The sequence below is a fragment of the Chlorocebus sabaeus genome, chromosome 12 (assembly GCF_047675955.1).
Source record: "Chlorocebus sabaeus isolate Y175 chromosome 12, mChlSab1.0.hap1, whole genome shotgun sequence".
Taxonomy (NCBI): domain Eukaryota; kingdom Metazoa; phylum Chordata; class Mammalia; order Primates; family Cercopithecidae; genus Chlorocebus; species Chlorocebus sabaeus.
The window spans coordinates 21,528,648-21,544,517 of record NC_132915.1 but is presented as its reverse complement, the minus strand read 5'-3'; the positions used below and the strand labels follow the sequence as shown (position 1 = coordinate 21,544,517).

At 36.7% G+C, this 15,870-nt stretch overlaps 1 protein-coding gene across 5 annotated transcripts in view; it reads left to right on the top strand.

The window, feature by feature from the left end:
• The window catches only part of PCSK5 (proprotein convertase subtilisin/kexin type 5), a 462,318-nt gene that overhangs the window by 177,471 nt on the left and 268,977 nt on the right, over positions 1-15,870 (top strand). For all 5 annotated transcript variants that reach the window (XM_037998500.2, XM_007969534.3, XM_007969533.3 and 2 more), the window contains exon 7: positions 3,204-3,376. In XM_037998500.2, the coding sequence (XP_037854428.2) occupies positions 3,204-3,376 (173 nt within the window). The remainder of the gene's footprint in view (positions 1-3,203; positions 3,377-15,870) is intronic.

Genomic DNA, 15,870 nt, shown 5'->3' with positions numbered 1-15,870 from the left:
GCAGTCACCCTAAACTATTGTAAACACTTTTCTTTTAAACAGACTTGAAAAAATGTTATCTAGTAGTGAAGATGGGGGTCATTGACATTTGTACCAAAATACTACAATTGGTGCCTGGGTCAGAAAGAACTAATCATATAAACATTAGGCCATAATACCTCTATGGAAAGAAGCATTTTGTAATTCTCTCAAAGTAAGAAAATCCTGGTTTTGTTTTTGTTTTTTTCCTTTGGCTTAGGCTTTTAAAAAGTTCCTTTTAATTGTAATTAAAATGATAGATGGCAAAAATCTCCTTTTGTAGTCCCATAACATAGTGATACTATTTCTATGAATGATTCAGATTATATCTATATGCAGGCATGTATATGTACAAACTCAATTATTATAAGGACCCAGCCAAAGCTGTATAAATTTAAGCATTAATAAAAGCAAACTCTTAACTTTCCCATTTGTAATCATCTTTGTAAGAAACAGCCCGGTGCCACAGCCACACACAAATGGGAAGAAAATATTGTAATACAGTCTATGTATCATCATGATTTTATCATTATGCCTGAAGGTATTCCCTAGGGGTCTCCTAAGGGCGTCATAAGATGAATGAAGCTCCTGGAACCAGGTTGACCTCCTTGTTTCCAATGCACTATTTGTTTTCAAGTGGGAAATAGTGTTGGAACTAAAAAATAAAAATGACAATTCTTTCTGGGATAGGAATATGAATATAGAGTTTCCCTAACATGAAATATTTAAGGTATACAATAATAGAACTAAGAAAAGGCTTTCTGAAACTACCTTGAATATCAGTCCACAGTGCATTTGACCTCTTTCTTTCCTTTTTCTCCCCCTGAATTCTTATGAGTACGATAGTTTGTTAAGCAGTAATTAATTAGCGGGGAGCATCTGCTATTTATTAAGCACAACGCGTATGAAAGAGCTAAAGAAAAGAGGCAAAGAAAAAAATTCTTCATTTCCTGAAGAACGATGAGAGTTCTGGAGGCCCCTCATCATCCCAAGAGAATTAGATCAGAGGCTGCTAGGTCAGCCCTTCTCATGGTCCAGGATATAGTCTCTCGCGTACACAGACACACAGCTCTGGGTTCTTATCATTACTCTCCAGCACAAACTCAGAAATCTTAATAATTTTGAAAAAATGAGAGGATGAACTTGTGAACTCACAGATAAACCAGTGACCTAGCTTACAGAACCTTATTTAAAAAAAAAAAAAAAGGAATGTATGGCAACAAATCAAAAATGTTCTAAAACAAGAACATTCTGAATAATAAATTTAACCCCCATACCCAAGGCATGAAGGCTTGGAGTTAAATGAGGAAAAAATAGCCTTTTATCTTTAAACTTGACAAAGTAAAAATCTTTTTTGTGAAATTTCTATTAGAAAATGAACATCACACTCTAAGTATGATTTACAAGCATTTTTTTGTGCATGACATAGAAACTGAATTCAAGTGTTACGTCCTACTCTCCTGTTGGCATTTAGAACACTAGTGAGCTTATTTGGGGCAATTACTGTGTTTATTTCAGACCTCATTGTACCAATAAAATAGTTTCATTTTATGCTTTTCAATAGAGAGAGGGATGGAGTCGTTCATCTTTCTTTGCTAAAAGACATGCAGGTGATTTTTGAATATTTAAATTAAATTAAGCCAGTGGTTACTCACGATGCAGTACATTGAGATCATTATGTAGGGTTTTTTACTCACACAAAACAAACCATGGAAAAACTTTCCAATTTTCATTCCAAAATTTGTAATGGAACTTGTTCATAGCTTTCATTCTCTGCCTCTCCTGTTAACACACATCTCCATTAAAAATTCAAAAGTCTCGAGGAAAGACAGTCAAAAGACATTAACACCCAAATGTCTTTAGAGACACATGGAGGGGAATGGAATATTGGCTAGATGTTGGATGACAATGGGAACTATTTCGCTACTTTTTTGTAAGAAATTTTAAAGGATGAAGGGTCATATCTGTCATGGAATTTAAAATAGTTCAACCTAATATCTATATTTTTGGATTAAGGAAATGAGACAAAATGTTAACAGTTATTGAGTAGTGGCTATGTGTATATACATGTTCATTCTTCATTCTTTCTATTTTTCCTTGTTTGCAAGTTTTATAGTTAAAAGTTAAACTTTTTTCTAATGCACAAAGAAGATATAGTTACTTCAATAATATTTTTATTTCTACCAGTATTCCCACCTCAACTCACATAACTCTGTCTAAAGCTACTTGGTTTGGGGTTTTATTATTTAATCCCCGTTTGTTGATAACCAATAAAAACTTAAAATCCTACTGATGACAAGGTTTTCCTAAGGATTAAATTTGGCCTGTAAAAATGTAATTTTTAAATGATACAGTGTTTCAGTGATGGTATTTAATTTAAGCTGAAGGAGAGATATGTTTACTTAACAATTAGATGCTTGGTTGTGGTTGTTTTTATGAGCCTCCAAAATAAAAGGAAAAAGGAAAGCCTGACATTTGGCATAGGATTTATTTCTGAGTATCTCAGTGTCTCTTTTTGCAAAGTAGGGTTAATAATAAATTCGTATCTGTTTGATAGAAATATGCTTAAATGAAGATTAATAACTAAACATGGCTAAAACCCTTTGAGAATTATTTGAATTGTTACATCCACAGAGATCATTCTCATTTATTATTTGACATAAATAACTTAGCAAAAAAAGAAACATTAAGTTCACATCAATCTTATGATTAGAGGCTAATATTAAATATGGAAGACATGAGACCATCCTACCTTGGCAGCTTTCCAAATAGTATATGACTGCTAAGGTTAGATAGAATGTTTTATATCAATTAAGAACACAAGTTATTCAATAAAGAGTTTAAGGAAGATAGATTGCTTGAAGATCTCTTTGTCAAGTACTCACTCAAGAGAGGGATGCGAAGGGAGAGACTGTGGCAGCTGTTATAAGGAATGGAACCTTAGAAAAAGAAAATGATGGATTAAAAAACATTTTTAAGTTTTGCTCTTTTATATGCAATGTGGCATCCTTTCTGCCCAAGATACTGCCTGCAAAGTATACATTATCCTTTTGCTAGGGGAAGATATGCTCACTTAAGTGTTGATTAAAAATGTATTCTTCCCCCGCGAGAATCCTGCAACTATGTTTTTGGAGTGTTGTGTAGTGAAGCCCTGTAATGAACTAGTTCTCCTTTCTGTGTTGAAGGAGTGCGAATGCTGGACGGAGATGTCACGGACATGGTTGAAGCAAAATCAGTTAGCTTCAACCCCCAGCACGTGCACATTTACAGCGCCAGCTGGGGCCCGGATGATGATGGCAAGACTGTGGACGGACCAGCCCCCCTCACCCGGCAAGCCTTTGAAAACGGCGTTAGAATGGTAGGTTTTAAAAGCATGGAGGCTTATACTGTGTGGATGGGTGATGATTCTCATATGAAGAATCTATGGGTTTCCGGCTGCAGTCTAGAGAATTGGATGGAGCTCTTAGGCTGAGCCAGCAGGTAGGCTAATGGAAAGAGGTGGTGAACATTTGGGATTGTGAGTTATTTCTGTTCTGCCAGTGAACTAAGAGCTAGAGAGTTTCTTCTGAAGAGAACAGAGGTACATTAGAGTGCTTAAATTCTTTCAAAGAAAATATATTAATACGTTAATCTTGCATTTGGAGAAATACATTCTTAGGACTGTGAAATTGAGGGAAGGTAATTTAACACTCTCCAGGTAGTGTGAATAGATTGCATAGTGATGCCCCTTGGGGCATCTCCCTTTTTTTAGTACTTTCTCTAGTTTCTCCCACCTCTGTCCCAGGACAATATTATTTGTGTTCCAGCTCCTGATCTCTACAACCAAGTAGCTTAATGCATCGTTCTTTTCCTTAATTACACCAAAAAATTGATTAACCACTCTCCCCCAAAAAACTAACCATATAATCTAATGTAATAAAATGTCTATTTCAAATTACAGATCTTAAGAAATCCTGTCTTATTTAAATTAATTTTTTAAAATAAGGATACTAATCTTTGTAATCATGAAAGGAGGAGAGCTCCACTGGAAGTAATGTCTTTTTCTTTTTCATGAATGGACCTTTGGGTGATTTAAAGCATACCGTTAGTCTTGTTCATTTAAGGCCATTATTGATCTGGCCCTAACCTCCCTTTTCTTCCTCCTCTGTTTTACTCCTTATAATGTAGACATGCTCCACTCCTATCCAACAGCACAGAATGTTTTCCTTGTTCTTCCTACATAGTTCTCCTGCCCCATTCCCAAGTCCTCCCACTGTAAGCCCAAATCCTGTTTGACCATCAAGCCCCAGCTAAAAAATGTTTACCTCTTCCCAGAAGCCTTCTCACTGCCCAAACTAGAATTAACTATAAACAGACCCTACCTGTGCTTTATATTCTTACTACTGTTACATACAGTTCCTCTCATATTGTGCTTTATATCAGAGTTAGTTCTGGGTATGTCTTCCATACTAAATTGCGAGTTCCTAGAGAGCCGCCCTTGTGCTCTATACATCTTCATGGGCTTTGCAAAACCTAGACAGTGCATTGAATTCTAGTGAGTATTCAATAAAATTGTTGAATCAAATTTAATTAACTACAAATGATGCTAACCACAGGGTTGTTAAATATCCAGCTCAGATATTTACAGTGGAATGCATTGTTGATTAATGTAATGTTGCAGCTGGAGTAAAAATAATGATTTGCCCACATCTTTGTGGGATTTTTGTTAGAGTTTTAATAGAAGACTGAGCTAAGCTGTCTTCTAGTTATTCTGAAATAGACTGGAGGAGAAAATTACATACTTATTTTGTAGGTACTTCCTAGCTGAAAGATAGTTCACGGTTGGTTAAAACATTCACTTTTTTAGCTCTTTGTCAATTTTCAGCTCTCTATATTAGAGTCTTTTAAATCATAGGATAATGTTTTAACTCATTGTCTAGAAGTTTTCTTTCAAGGTGCCTTAACAGCAAATGAATATATTCTGTGTAATCTGGTGATTTCATTGCTGAAGCCACAGACTACAAATTGCTGTGATCTCTATGTTTTCAGTAGAATGATCTTTCAAATTAAGTAAACCAAGCACTGTTCATATTTAATCAGAAAACTGTATGTATATGGCTCTTATAATAAAGAGCAATCTGGACTTTCTCATTAATCTGAAAATACTAAAATTAGTAATACACATAACCTCATGAATGCGCATGTATATATAAAGAATGCCCCATATTCAATAGCTGGTTTTACTAACAGACTAGTAGGCATCTCACTGAAGCAGAACACATAAACCAACAATTTTCAAATTTATTTTTGCTGGGGAGTCTTTCATTCGATGGAAATCTTAACTGGAAGCTTAGTGTGTAAAAAATTAAAAATGTGGTGCTTTGTTAAAAGAAGAGTAAAAGGAGGTTAAGATTAGAAACAAAATCATCTGAGAAAATTATTCAAACACATAGGAAGATATTTAGAAATAATTTGGAGGAAATTTACTTTATATTCATTATTAATTATGAAAGTAACCTATGCTTATTGTAACAGATTATACAAAAATGAGTGTAAAGATGAACTTAATAATGGATTTCCACACCCAACTGGGTAACCACTGTTAAGAGTATAGGCTACATGTTTCCATACTCTTGTGCATATTAACGTGCAAACAGGGATTATATACCTCTGCACGTTACTACTTGCACCTAATGGTCTATCCTACGCATCTTTCTCGGGCAGCCCTTAAGAATAGAACTCATTTATTTTATTTGTTTCAAAATTTTTAGAATATAGAGATATCATAATTAATTCAATATTCCACTGAAGACCTTCCAAGGTTTTACTTAGGGAAAAAAAGGAATTCAGTTTTAAACCATTTGCTTTTAGAGTTGAGGTAGTAACAAAAGAAATAACTATCAATAAGAACAAATTGTTTTTTGGCTCATAGCATTGCACATCTAAATATGGAAAAACCGTGGTGATGCATTTAAATGTGATGAGGTCAACACGATAGTGTTTTCATGTATTTAATACAAATAGGCTTTTGGGTTAGGCTAGGATTGAGTCCAATATTTGCCATTTACTTCTCTCTAAGCTTATATAGATCAAATTACCTCTCTGCTTCCATTTTCTTATCTAAGGTAGGGCACTAATAGTGATGTTATGCTAACTAACAGATGTTATAAATGCAAAATGAGATGATAATGCATATAAAACAACTAGTATAATACCTGAAATATAATAAATGCATTTTATTTTTCAGAGAAAAGATCATGTCCTCCTACAAAACTATTTAAATTTGTCCTCAGTCCATCATCCTTCTCTCCTATACCATTTCCACACTGCCTAGTTCCTGATAATTCCATTAAGTTACCTGTTGGGGTAGATTAAAAATAATATGATGCAGGCCGAGTGTGGTGGCTCATGCCTGTAATCCCAACACTTTGGGAGGCTAAGGAGGGCGGATCACCTGAGTTCAGGAGTTCGAGACCAGCCTGGCCACCATGGCAAAATCCCATATCTACTAAACATACAAAAATTAGCCGGGTGTGGTGGTGGGTGCCTGTAATTGCAGCTACTTAAGAGGCTGAGGCAGGAGAATCACTTGAACCCAGGGAGTGGAGGTTGCAGTGAGCCAGGATCGCGCCACTGCACTCCAGCCTGGGCAACAGAGTAAGACTCTGTCTCGATAAAATAATAGTAATAATAATAATATGATGATGATGCAAGTCAACATAGCCTTCCTGAGCTATGTAGTGTCATTTATTTTGTTCTTCCTATGTCTGTACAAAGCTTCAATTTCACTTGCCTTTAAAGGCATATCTTCAATTTCAGTGAGATAGCCTCTGGATATACAAATTCAGTCTAGTTATTCGTGTTTGTAGTCCTGAATTTTGTTTGTATTTTCCCAAAGGATGTTCCTCTAAATATCTATTGATATATAATTTAATGTTTTAAGCAGTGTATTTCTCTTTTCCAGGTTAAATAAATCTTTTTTGTGAGGCATCAAGCGACAGGATATTTTATATTCTTTGATAGTATTATCATTTGTATTTTTGTGTCACATACATTGTCAAAGATAAAGAAAATAATTGAATAAAAACAATACAATATTAGACTATAGGGTACAACAAAGAAATAAAAAAGTGATTTATTGGCTTAATTACTTAAGGAATGAAGAAATAAATGACTGATAAAATAATTCCTTCGTTTAGCTAGCTGAAAACCTACGCAGCAGCCTAAAGTCATTCTGGCCTATTGGGGTTTATCATCTACAAAAATGTAGGGATTGGAATTTATTTATTCATGATATTAAGCTTAGCCAACTCCCACTTTCTATATACTCTAGATAAAGGGGTGAAAAAGATATCTGCATCTTATATGTGATACATTAAAGTTCCCACATTCTAGCAACAAAATAGGAAACAAGGTAGAAACAACCAAGACTATTTCAGCTGAGGGTAAGTATAGGAATGAAACTAAACTGATTTCTGCTGAGGGAAAGCACAGCTGCCTTAGGGAAGACAGAACATCTTCTTTGAGGAGGTGATATTTGAACAGAGACATAAATGATAACAAGCTAATCATATGAAGAACTGTTATATGCAGAAGAAACAGAAAGAGCAAAGAACCCCAGGTAGGGAAAGATTTAGGTGTATTTCCAGAACACAATACTAATGTAGGTGTTGAGAGCAAGTTGGAACAGAAAGAGGGCAAAGGGAGATGTGTTGGAGGGGAAGGCGGGGGCCAGCTCACAGGGCTTTCTAAATGATGGCGGGCGTGTGAATTGTGTTCTGTTATAGGAAGCCGTGAAAGACTTTAAACAGAATTGTGGCCTGACCTTATACAATTTTAAAAGATCACTGCTATGTAAATAGTAACTGTATGTGGGGTGAGAGATGAAGAGGCATGACTGGAAGATTGAAGTGGTCCAGGAGAGTGTTGGATCAGGGTGGCAGCAGCAAGACCATCAAAGAGATCAGGCAGCAATAGATAAGCCCAAGTATCTAAGATTTTCACAGAGGAAATAAATACGTTTTGCTCAGGGAGTCCAAGTATTGATTGCATCCATTATTTCTGCAAGCTAATCAAAAAATGTAGCAAATATTGAATTTCAAAATGCTCCCTATTTGTTTACTATAAGATAAGCATTTGGCTCAAAGAATGTAATACTGTTTTCAAAGACTTTAACAAAATCAGAATTGATTCAATTTATAGCCCCTTTAGAATTAATGTGGCAAAATTACATTAGAGAAACAATGTTAAATAAACCATGTCACAGTTGACAACTTGCTCTTTCTTCTAAGGAATGCATTTTATTTGATGCTAAGGAGCTATAAAATTAAGTGCAAGAGTTACAGTTATATACTTTGGGCTGCATACAATTAATAGTAATAATAATAGCAACATGAATATTTAACATTTTGTTCAGTTTATTATACTGTAGTCATCTTCTAGGACTTAAATGATAACATTTAATCTTCATGATCTCAAAAGATAGGTACTGTTCTTCCCAATTTATAGAGAGGAAAAACAGAAATTCCCCGTAGCCAAGAAGACAAAACATAGGCTTCAAAAAAATCTGGTAAATTCTGTTACATGTTGTCATTTTGATTTTATTTGGCACACCGGACCTTCTGCCTTTATCTGTGGCCACATACTCTAACTTTTCCTCTGTTACTATGGTGAATTAATTGTTCATCTTCTACCTAAGGCCACCTCCTCCATTTGTTCACTGGACCCTATCCCTTGTCGCCCCATCAAAGACCTCCTCAAAAAATTGTTTTATCTTCAAAATTTCTCTCTCAACTCTATTATTACCGTCAATATACATTTGTACTGTTCATTCTCCTGTCTTAAAGAACGAGAGGAGACTCCCTCTTTGGTCTTTTTAAAAATACTCTCAACTTTATTTTAGATTCAGGGTTACACGTGCAGGTTTGTTACATGGGTAAATTGTGTGATGCTGAGGCTCACCCAGGTAGTGAGCATAGTCCCCAGCAGACAGTTTTTCAACCCATCCACCCCTTCCTCTCCCCACTCCCCATAGTCTGCAGTGTCTGTTGTTCCCATCATTATGTCCATGAGTACCCAATGTTTAACTCCCACTCATAAGTGAGAGCATGCAGTATTTGATTTTCTGTCCCTGTGTTAATTTGCTTAGGATAATGGCCTCCAACTGCATCCATGTTGCTGCAAAGGACATGGTTTTATTCTTTTTCATAGCTGTGTAGTATTCCATGGTATATGTCTACCACATTTTCTTTATCCAATCCACTGTTGATTGGGCACCTAGGTTGATTCCATGTCTTCACTATTGTGAATACCACTACAATGAGCATATGAGTGCTTGTGTCTTTTTGGTAGAACAATTTATTTGCTTTTGGATATATACCCAGTAATGGAATTGCTGGGTTGAATGGCAGCTCTGTTGTTGTTGGGTTTTTTTTGTTTGTTTGTTTGTTTTCTTGAGACAGAGTCTTGCTGTGTCGCCCAGGCTGGAGTGCAATGGCGCAATCTCGGCTCACTGCAAGCTCCACCACCTGGGTTCATGCCATTCTCCTGCCTCAGCCTCCCTAGTAGTTGGGACTACAGGTGCCCGCCACCATGCCTGGCTAATTTTTTGTATTTTCTTTTAGTAGAGACGGGGTTTCACCATGTTAGCCAGTATGGTCTCGATCTCCTGACCTGGTGATCTGCCTGCCTCGGCCTCCCAAAGTTCTGGGATTATAGGCATAAGCCACCATGCCCGGCCTGTTTTAAGTTCTTTGAGAAGTCTCCAGACTGCTTTCCACAAATGGTATCTCGTTGTGGTTTTGATTTACATTTCTCTGATGATTAGTGATGTGGAAAATTTTTTCATGTTTGTTGTCTGCTTGTATGTCTTCTATTGAGAAGTGTCTGTTCATGTCTTTTGCACATTTATTAATCGGGTTGTTTGTTTTTTGATTGTTGAATTATTTAAGTTCCTTATAGATCCTCGATATTAGACTTTTGTTGGATGTGTAGTTTGTGAATATGTTCTCCCATTCTGTAGGTTATTTATTGATAGTTTCTTTTGCTGTGCAGAAGGTTTTTAGTTTAATTAGATCCAACTTGTCAACTTTTCTTTCAGTTACAATTGCTTTTGAGAACCTGGTCACAAATTCTTTCCCAAGACCCATATCCAAAATGGCATTTTCTAGATTTTCCTCTAGGATTGTTATAGTTTGAGTCTTACATTAAATCTTTAATTCATCCTGAGTTAATTTTTGTGTAGGGTGAAATGTAGGGGTCCAGCTTCATTCTTCTGTATAAGGCTAGCCAGTTATCCCAGCACCATTTATTGACTAGGGAGTCCTTTCTTTGTTACTTATCCCAGGGCCATTTACTGGGATAAGTAGAGATAATACTGGGATAATAGAGAAAGAATAAGGAGTCCTTTCTCTATTGCTATTTTTTGGTTGACTTTGTTGAAAATCAGATTGCTGTAGATGTGTGGCTTCATTTCAGGATTCTCTATTATATTCTGTTGGTCTATATGTCTGTTTCTGTACCAATACGGTACTGTTTTGGTTACTGCAGCCTTTTAGTATAGTTTATATCAAGTAATGTAATGCCTCTGGCTTTGTTCTTTTTGCCTAGGATCACTTTGACCATTCGGACTCTCTTGTGGTTCCATGTGAATTTTAGAATAGTTTTTACTAGTTCTGTGAAAGATGTTAGGAAAAGCATTGAATCTATAGATTTCTCTGGGCAGTATGGCCATTTTAACAATATTGATTCTTCCAATTCATGAGCATGGAATGTTTTTTTCCATTTGTTTGTATCATCTCTGATTTCTTTTAGCAGTGTTTTCTTATTCTTCTTGTAGACATCTTGCACCTCCTGGGTTAGACGTATCCTTAGGTATTTATTATGTGTGTGTATCTATTGTGGGTGGATTGCATTTTTTTTTTTAATTGAGATGGAGTTCACTCTGTCACCCAGGGTGGAGTGCAGTGGCATGCATGATCTTGGCTCACTGCAACCTCCACCTCCCAAGTTCAAATGGTTCTCCTGCCTCAGACTCCCAAGTAGCTGGGACTACAGGTGCACACTACCATGCCCAGCTAATTTTTGTATTTTTAATAGAGATGGAGTTTCACCATGTTGGCCAGGCTGGTCTGAAACTCCTGACCTCAGGTGATCTGCCTGCCTTGGACTCCCAAAGTGCTGGGATTACAGGCATGAGCCACTGCACCCAGCCGGATTGCATTCTTTATTTGGCTCTCAACTTGAACATTATTGGTGTATAGAAATGCTACTGATTTTCACACATTGGTTTTATATCTTGGAACCTCACTGAAATTGTTTATTGGTTTCAGGAGCCATTCAGTGGAGTCTTAAGGGTTTTTCAAGTATAGAATCATATCATCAGCAAAGAGAAATAGTTTGACTTCTTTTCCTATTTGGATACTTTTTATTTCTTTCTCTTGTCTGATTGCTTTGGCAAGGACTTCCAGTACTGTGTTGAATAGGAGTGTTGAGAGTGGGCATTCCCTGTCTTGTTTCAGTTCTCAAGGGGAATGGTTTCAGCTTTTGACTGTTCAGTGTGTTGTTGGCTATGAGTTTGTCATAGATGGCCCCTACTATTTTGAGGTAAGTTCCTTTGATGCCTAGTCTGTTGAGGATTTTTATTATGAAGGGATGTTGGATTCTATTGAAATCTTTTTCTGTCTATATTGAGTTAATCGTGTAGATTTTGCTTTTAATTATGTTTATGTGGTAAATCGCATTTATTGATTTGCATGTGTTGAACCACCCTTGCATCCCAACTTGATTGTGGTGTATTAGCTTTGATGTGCTGCTGGATTCGTTTTCTTATCTCCTCCCTAATACTGCCTTGTTTCTCCTTTTTTCTCCTGTAGAATGAAATTCTCTGAAGCCATTGTTCCACCTTGCCATCCTCCAACTTTCTTTTTCCATTATCTCTTGAAGCCACTGCTTCAGGACTTCACCTCAGCAGTCCACTGAAGCTGCTTTTGACAAGGTCACAGTGACGCCTATATACAAAACCCCATGCTTCTCTGAGCTCTCATCTAACTTGTTTTTTTTAAAGGCTTCGCTGGTTTTCCCTATATACAATATAACACACACGTACTCCAGCCCTTCAGAATCCCTTCTTTGCAATTATTATACCTCCTTCTATTGATTATTTCTACTGATCTCATTTTCTCTTCCATGCTTGTTCTACTGCACCCAAGTACCCACGATAGTGTCTGGCACTCAACAGGGGTTTAATGAAGAAAGGATGAATGAGTGAATGAATTTATAAATGACTTCCATGCCAATTTGATGCATTTAATGAGATAATTTACTTAAGGATCACACTGGTATTATTTTTGCTTAATATTCTAGAAATGTTATAAACATACATGGTATAGTGTGATGGTTAAAGTACCCAGGCCCTGGATTTGGAAATATGAATTCCAGTACTTTCGTATCATGTTCAAGTTAATTAGCCTCTCTGAGGATCAGTTTGTTTCTATATTAAAATGGACCTAAATGCTAGTAAATGCTTTATAGTAATGTTGTGGTGATTTTATGATTAATTCCCATAAAATATTCAGCAGAGCTCCTGTAACAATGTAAAGTCTCTAAATATGTTATGAATCTTAGTCATTATCACTATTTAAAATGGGCAAAGGTAATAAAAACAAAAAACTGACTAATCATGCAAAGTACCATAAAAAATTTTTATTGTTCTAAATCTCATGTTGCTGAGTAACCCTTATAGAAAGTCATTATATAATCTTGAGATTATTATACAAGAATGGCCTATATAAGTGGGAAAAATATCAAAGATAATATTTTCTTAAGTATATGGCATAAACCACTAATTTAATAAAATGATAGGCAAAAGGGGTTGGGGGTAGAGAGGTTTTACTGTCAAGTATACTTAAGAAACTCCACTTCCTATATGCTCCTTTTGAAGATTTAAAAGCATATTAAGGCTAGGCATGGTGGCTCTCACCTATAATCCCAGCACTTTGGGAGGCTGAAGTGGGCAAATCACCTGAGGTCAGGAGTTTGAGACCAGCCCGGCCAACATGGTGAAACCCTGGCTCTACTAAAAATACAAAAATTAGCCGGGCATGGTGGCCTGCACCTGTAATCCCAGCTACTCCGGAGGCTGAGGCAGGAGAATCGCTTGAACCTGGGAGGCGGAGTTTGCAGTGAGCCGAGATTACGCCATTGTACTCCAGCCTGGGTAACAAGAGCAAAACTCTGTCTCAAAAAAATAATAATAAATAAATAGAAGCATATTAAGGGCTCTGAGAAGTCCTGTAGTAAAAATGATGCATTTAACCGCAGTTCTCAACTTTAACTACATAGAAGCTTTTCTTATTACTTTTTTGAATTGCTTTTAAATTTAACTTCGTTTTAAAATTTGCGGAATTACTTTGTGCAATTCAGCTAAAGTCATTAGACCTTTAGAGTCCAAACATTGGAACTAGAAATAATATTAGTGGTTAATTTTATCAACATGTATGTATTCTCTCACTTGTTGATGGCACTCCCATTCACCCAGTCTCCCTTCCTAAACCCTAAGATTTCTTCCATTCCTCATACTAGTCATCTAGTAAGTCTTGCATGTTCTGTTTCCTAAAACCTTATGAAATCCATCTGCCTTCTTGTCCTTACAGTTAGAAACAAATCTCTCATACGGACTTCTACAATATCGTACTTTCCAAACTTCCCAGCTTCAGCTTCAACTTTGAATTCTGCCTGAATACTGCAGTCAACGAAGTATTTTAATAGGCAAATCTTGTCATTTTTTTTTCTCTTTAAAACTCATCACTGCTCCTTATGACTGAGAAGGAACATCCTAGACTTCTTAGTAGGGCATATAGGTTCTCTCACAGGTTCTTTCTCAGTTTTGCCAGGGTCTCAGAATTGAAATTTTACATGTCATCTTAGGAAAGGACAGTTTAAAAGTTTCTCTCATTCAGACTTACACAGTTGCGTTTACCATGGTGAGCCTTTGGCTTGGCTCCTTGACATGACCAGCAAAGCATTGTCTCAGGGAACATTCTTGGCTTCATCTTCCCAGTCAGTCCTAAATAGGAAAATGATTTTATAAAACAAGTGAGTGAGTTGACAATGTTTCAGCTGTAGATGACCCCAGGGTTTGTGTCAGAATAAGAAGCTAAGACCCTAAAGTTTTCTATGATTGATTCTTCATTCATTCATTTATTCCTGGTTGCATTGAGGAGGCATTCACTGAGGGGTTATAATATTCCAGGCACTTTTCTAGATGGTAGGGGAAGATGAATAGCACTCAGCCCTTGTCTTTGGGGAGCTCACTGTATAATGATGAAAAAATGTTCTAAATAAAGTGCCAGCAAGCTTCCAGAGTCCCTTCAGTTTACAGAATCTGGTAAGCTAGGGCAGAGTAGACAGCCCACAATAAGAAGACTTACTGTAGCACAGTCTAGTTGCCTTGGAATCATCTTTTTTGCTCCATTCGGATTTTAATACACTTGGTGCAATCGATGTGCATCAGCAGGTGTCTAATATTGACAGCATTTCACAATTTCCTGACAAGTGTGTTTAATAACATTTTTTAGAAAAAGAAAAAAAAACTTGAAATGGAATCTTTTTCATAGTCAGAAAAGCCTCTGTTAAGGTTACCAGTATTCCCATTCTTATTTGACTCAAATATTTTTTAAGGCCGGGCGCAGTGGCTCATGCCTGTTATGACAGCACTCTGGGAGGCCAAGGCGGGCGGATCCCTTGTGGTCAGGTGAGACCAACATGGTGAAACCCCATCTCTACGAAAAATACAAAAATTAGTTGGGCATGGTAGCACATGCTTATAATCCCAGCTATTCAGGAGGCTGAGGCAGGAGAATTGCTTGAACCCCAGAGGCCAATGTTGCAGTGAGCTGAGATTGGGCCACTGCACTCCAGCCTGGGCGACACAGCGAGACTCAAAAAAGCAAGATATCAAAAAAAAAAAATTCTTTAATACCCACTATATGCCAAGCACTGGTTTGGCATTTATCTTAGTCTTTTTTTTTTTTTTTTTTTTTTCCTGGAGAAATCATGCAGTTTTTTGTAGATATTTTAGGAGCATAGCTTATAGAGTTGCTTTGTCATTTTATCTACTAGTATACTTTGAAGTTCAAGTCATTGTTCTTTGAGCTTCTTAGGCTTTAGTAATATCAATTAAAGCTTTCCAGTGAATTCTAACAAAACAGAGCCATTGTCAAGGATGGTCAAGAAGAGTCAGTGAAGTCAGGATCATTGGCCCCTTCACTCTCTGTTGAAACTGTGGACCTCATTCCATCCTGACTCTTTTGTATTTAGGGGTCCAGATGGAAACCAAGACATCTGATAGACATCTATTGGCATATGTCTGACTGTTTAGTCTCTTAGGAAGACTCTGATTACTATTTTCCCTTCCCATCATCAATTGCCTTTTCAATTCACCAGATTTAAAAACTGATGGATTATATGGAGTGTTTGTTTGCTGAAAGCAAAGTTTGCTTGAACATACACACAAGTGAACATACACATATTTCCCCACCCTTAAATTAAAGGCATATGTTCACCAGGAGGGCAGAGAAGAGGTATAATGAAAGCAGTAATAATAATCATAATAAAGTTAACCAATTCCATCCAGGAGGGATATGTTTTTTTCTGATACACACCCAGCTGTAGCAGGATTAGTACCAGTTTGCTTTTTAATAAATGACAGATTACTGTTAAACTAGTTGGCAAATGTAAAATTTTGGAATGATACATAGCTAGGCAGAAAGAAAAGGGAGCTTCTTTAAAAATTGGTTCCACTTAATGAAAATTGACTTTAACTGGGATTTGCTTTAGAAATTCTGCCTTAAGATTTAACTACATCCTGGTGGA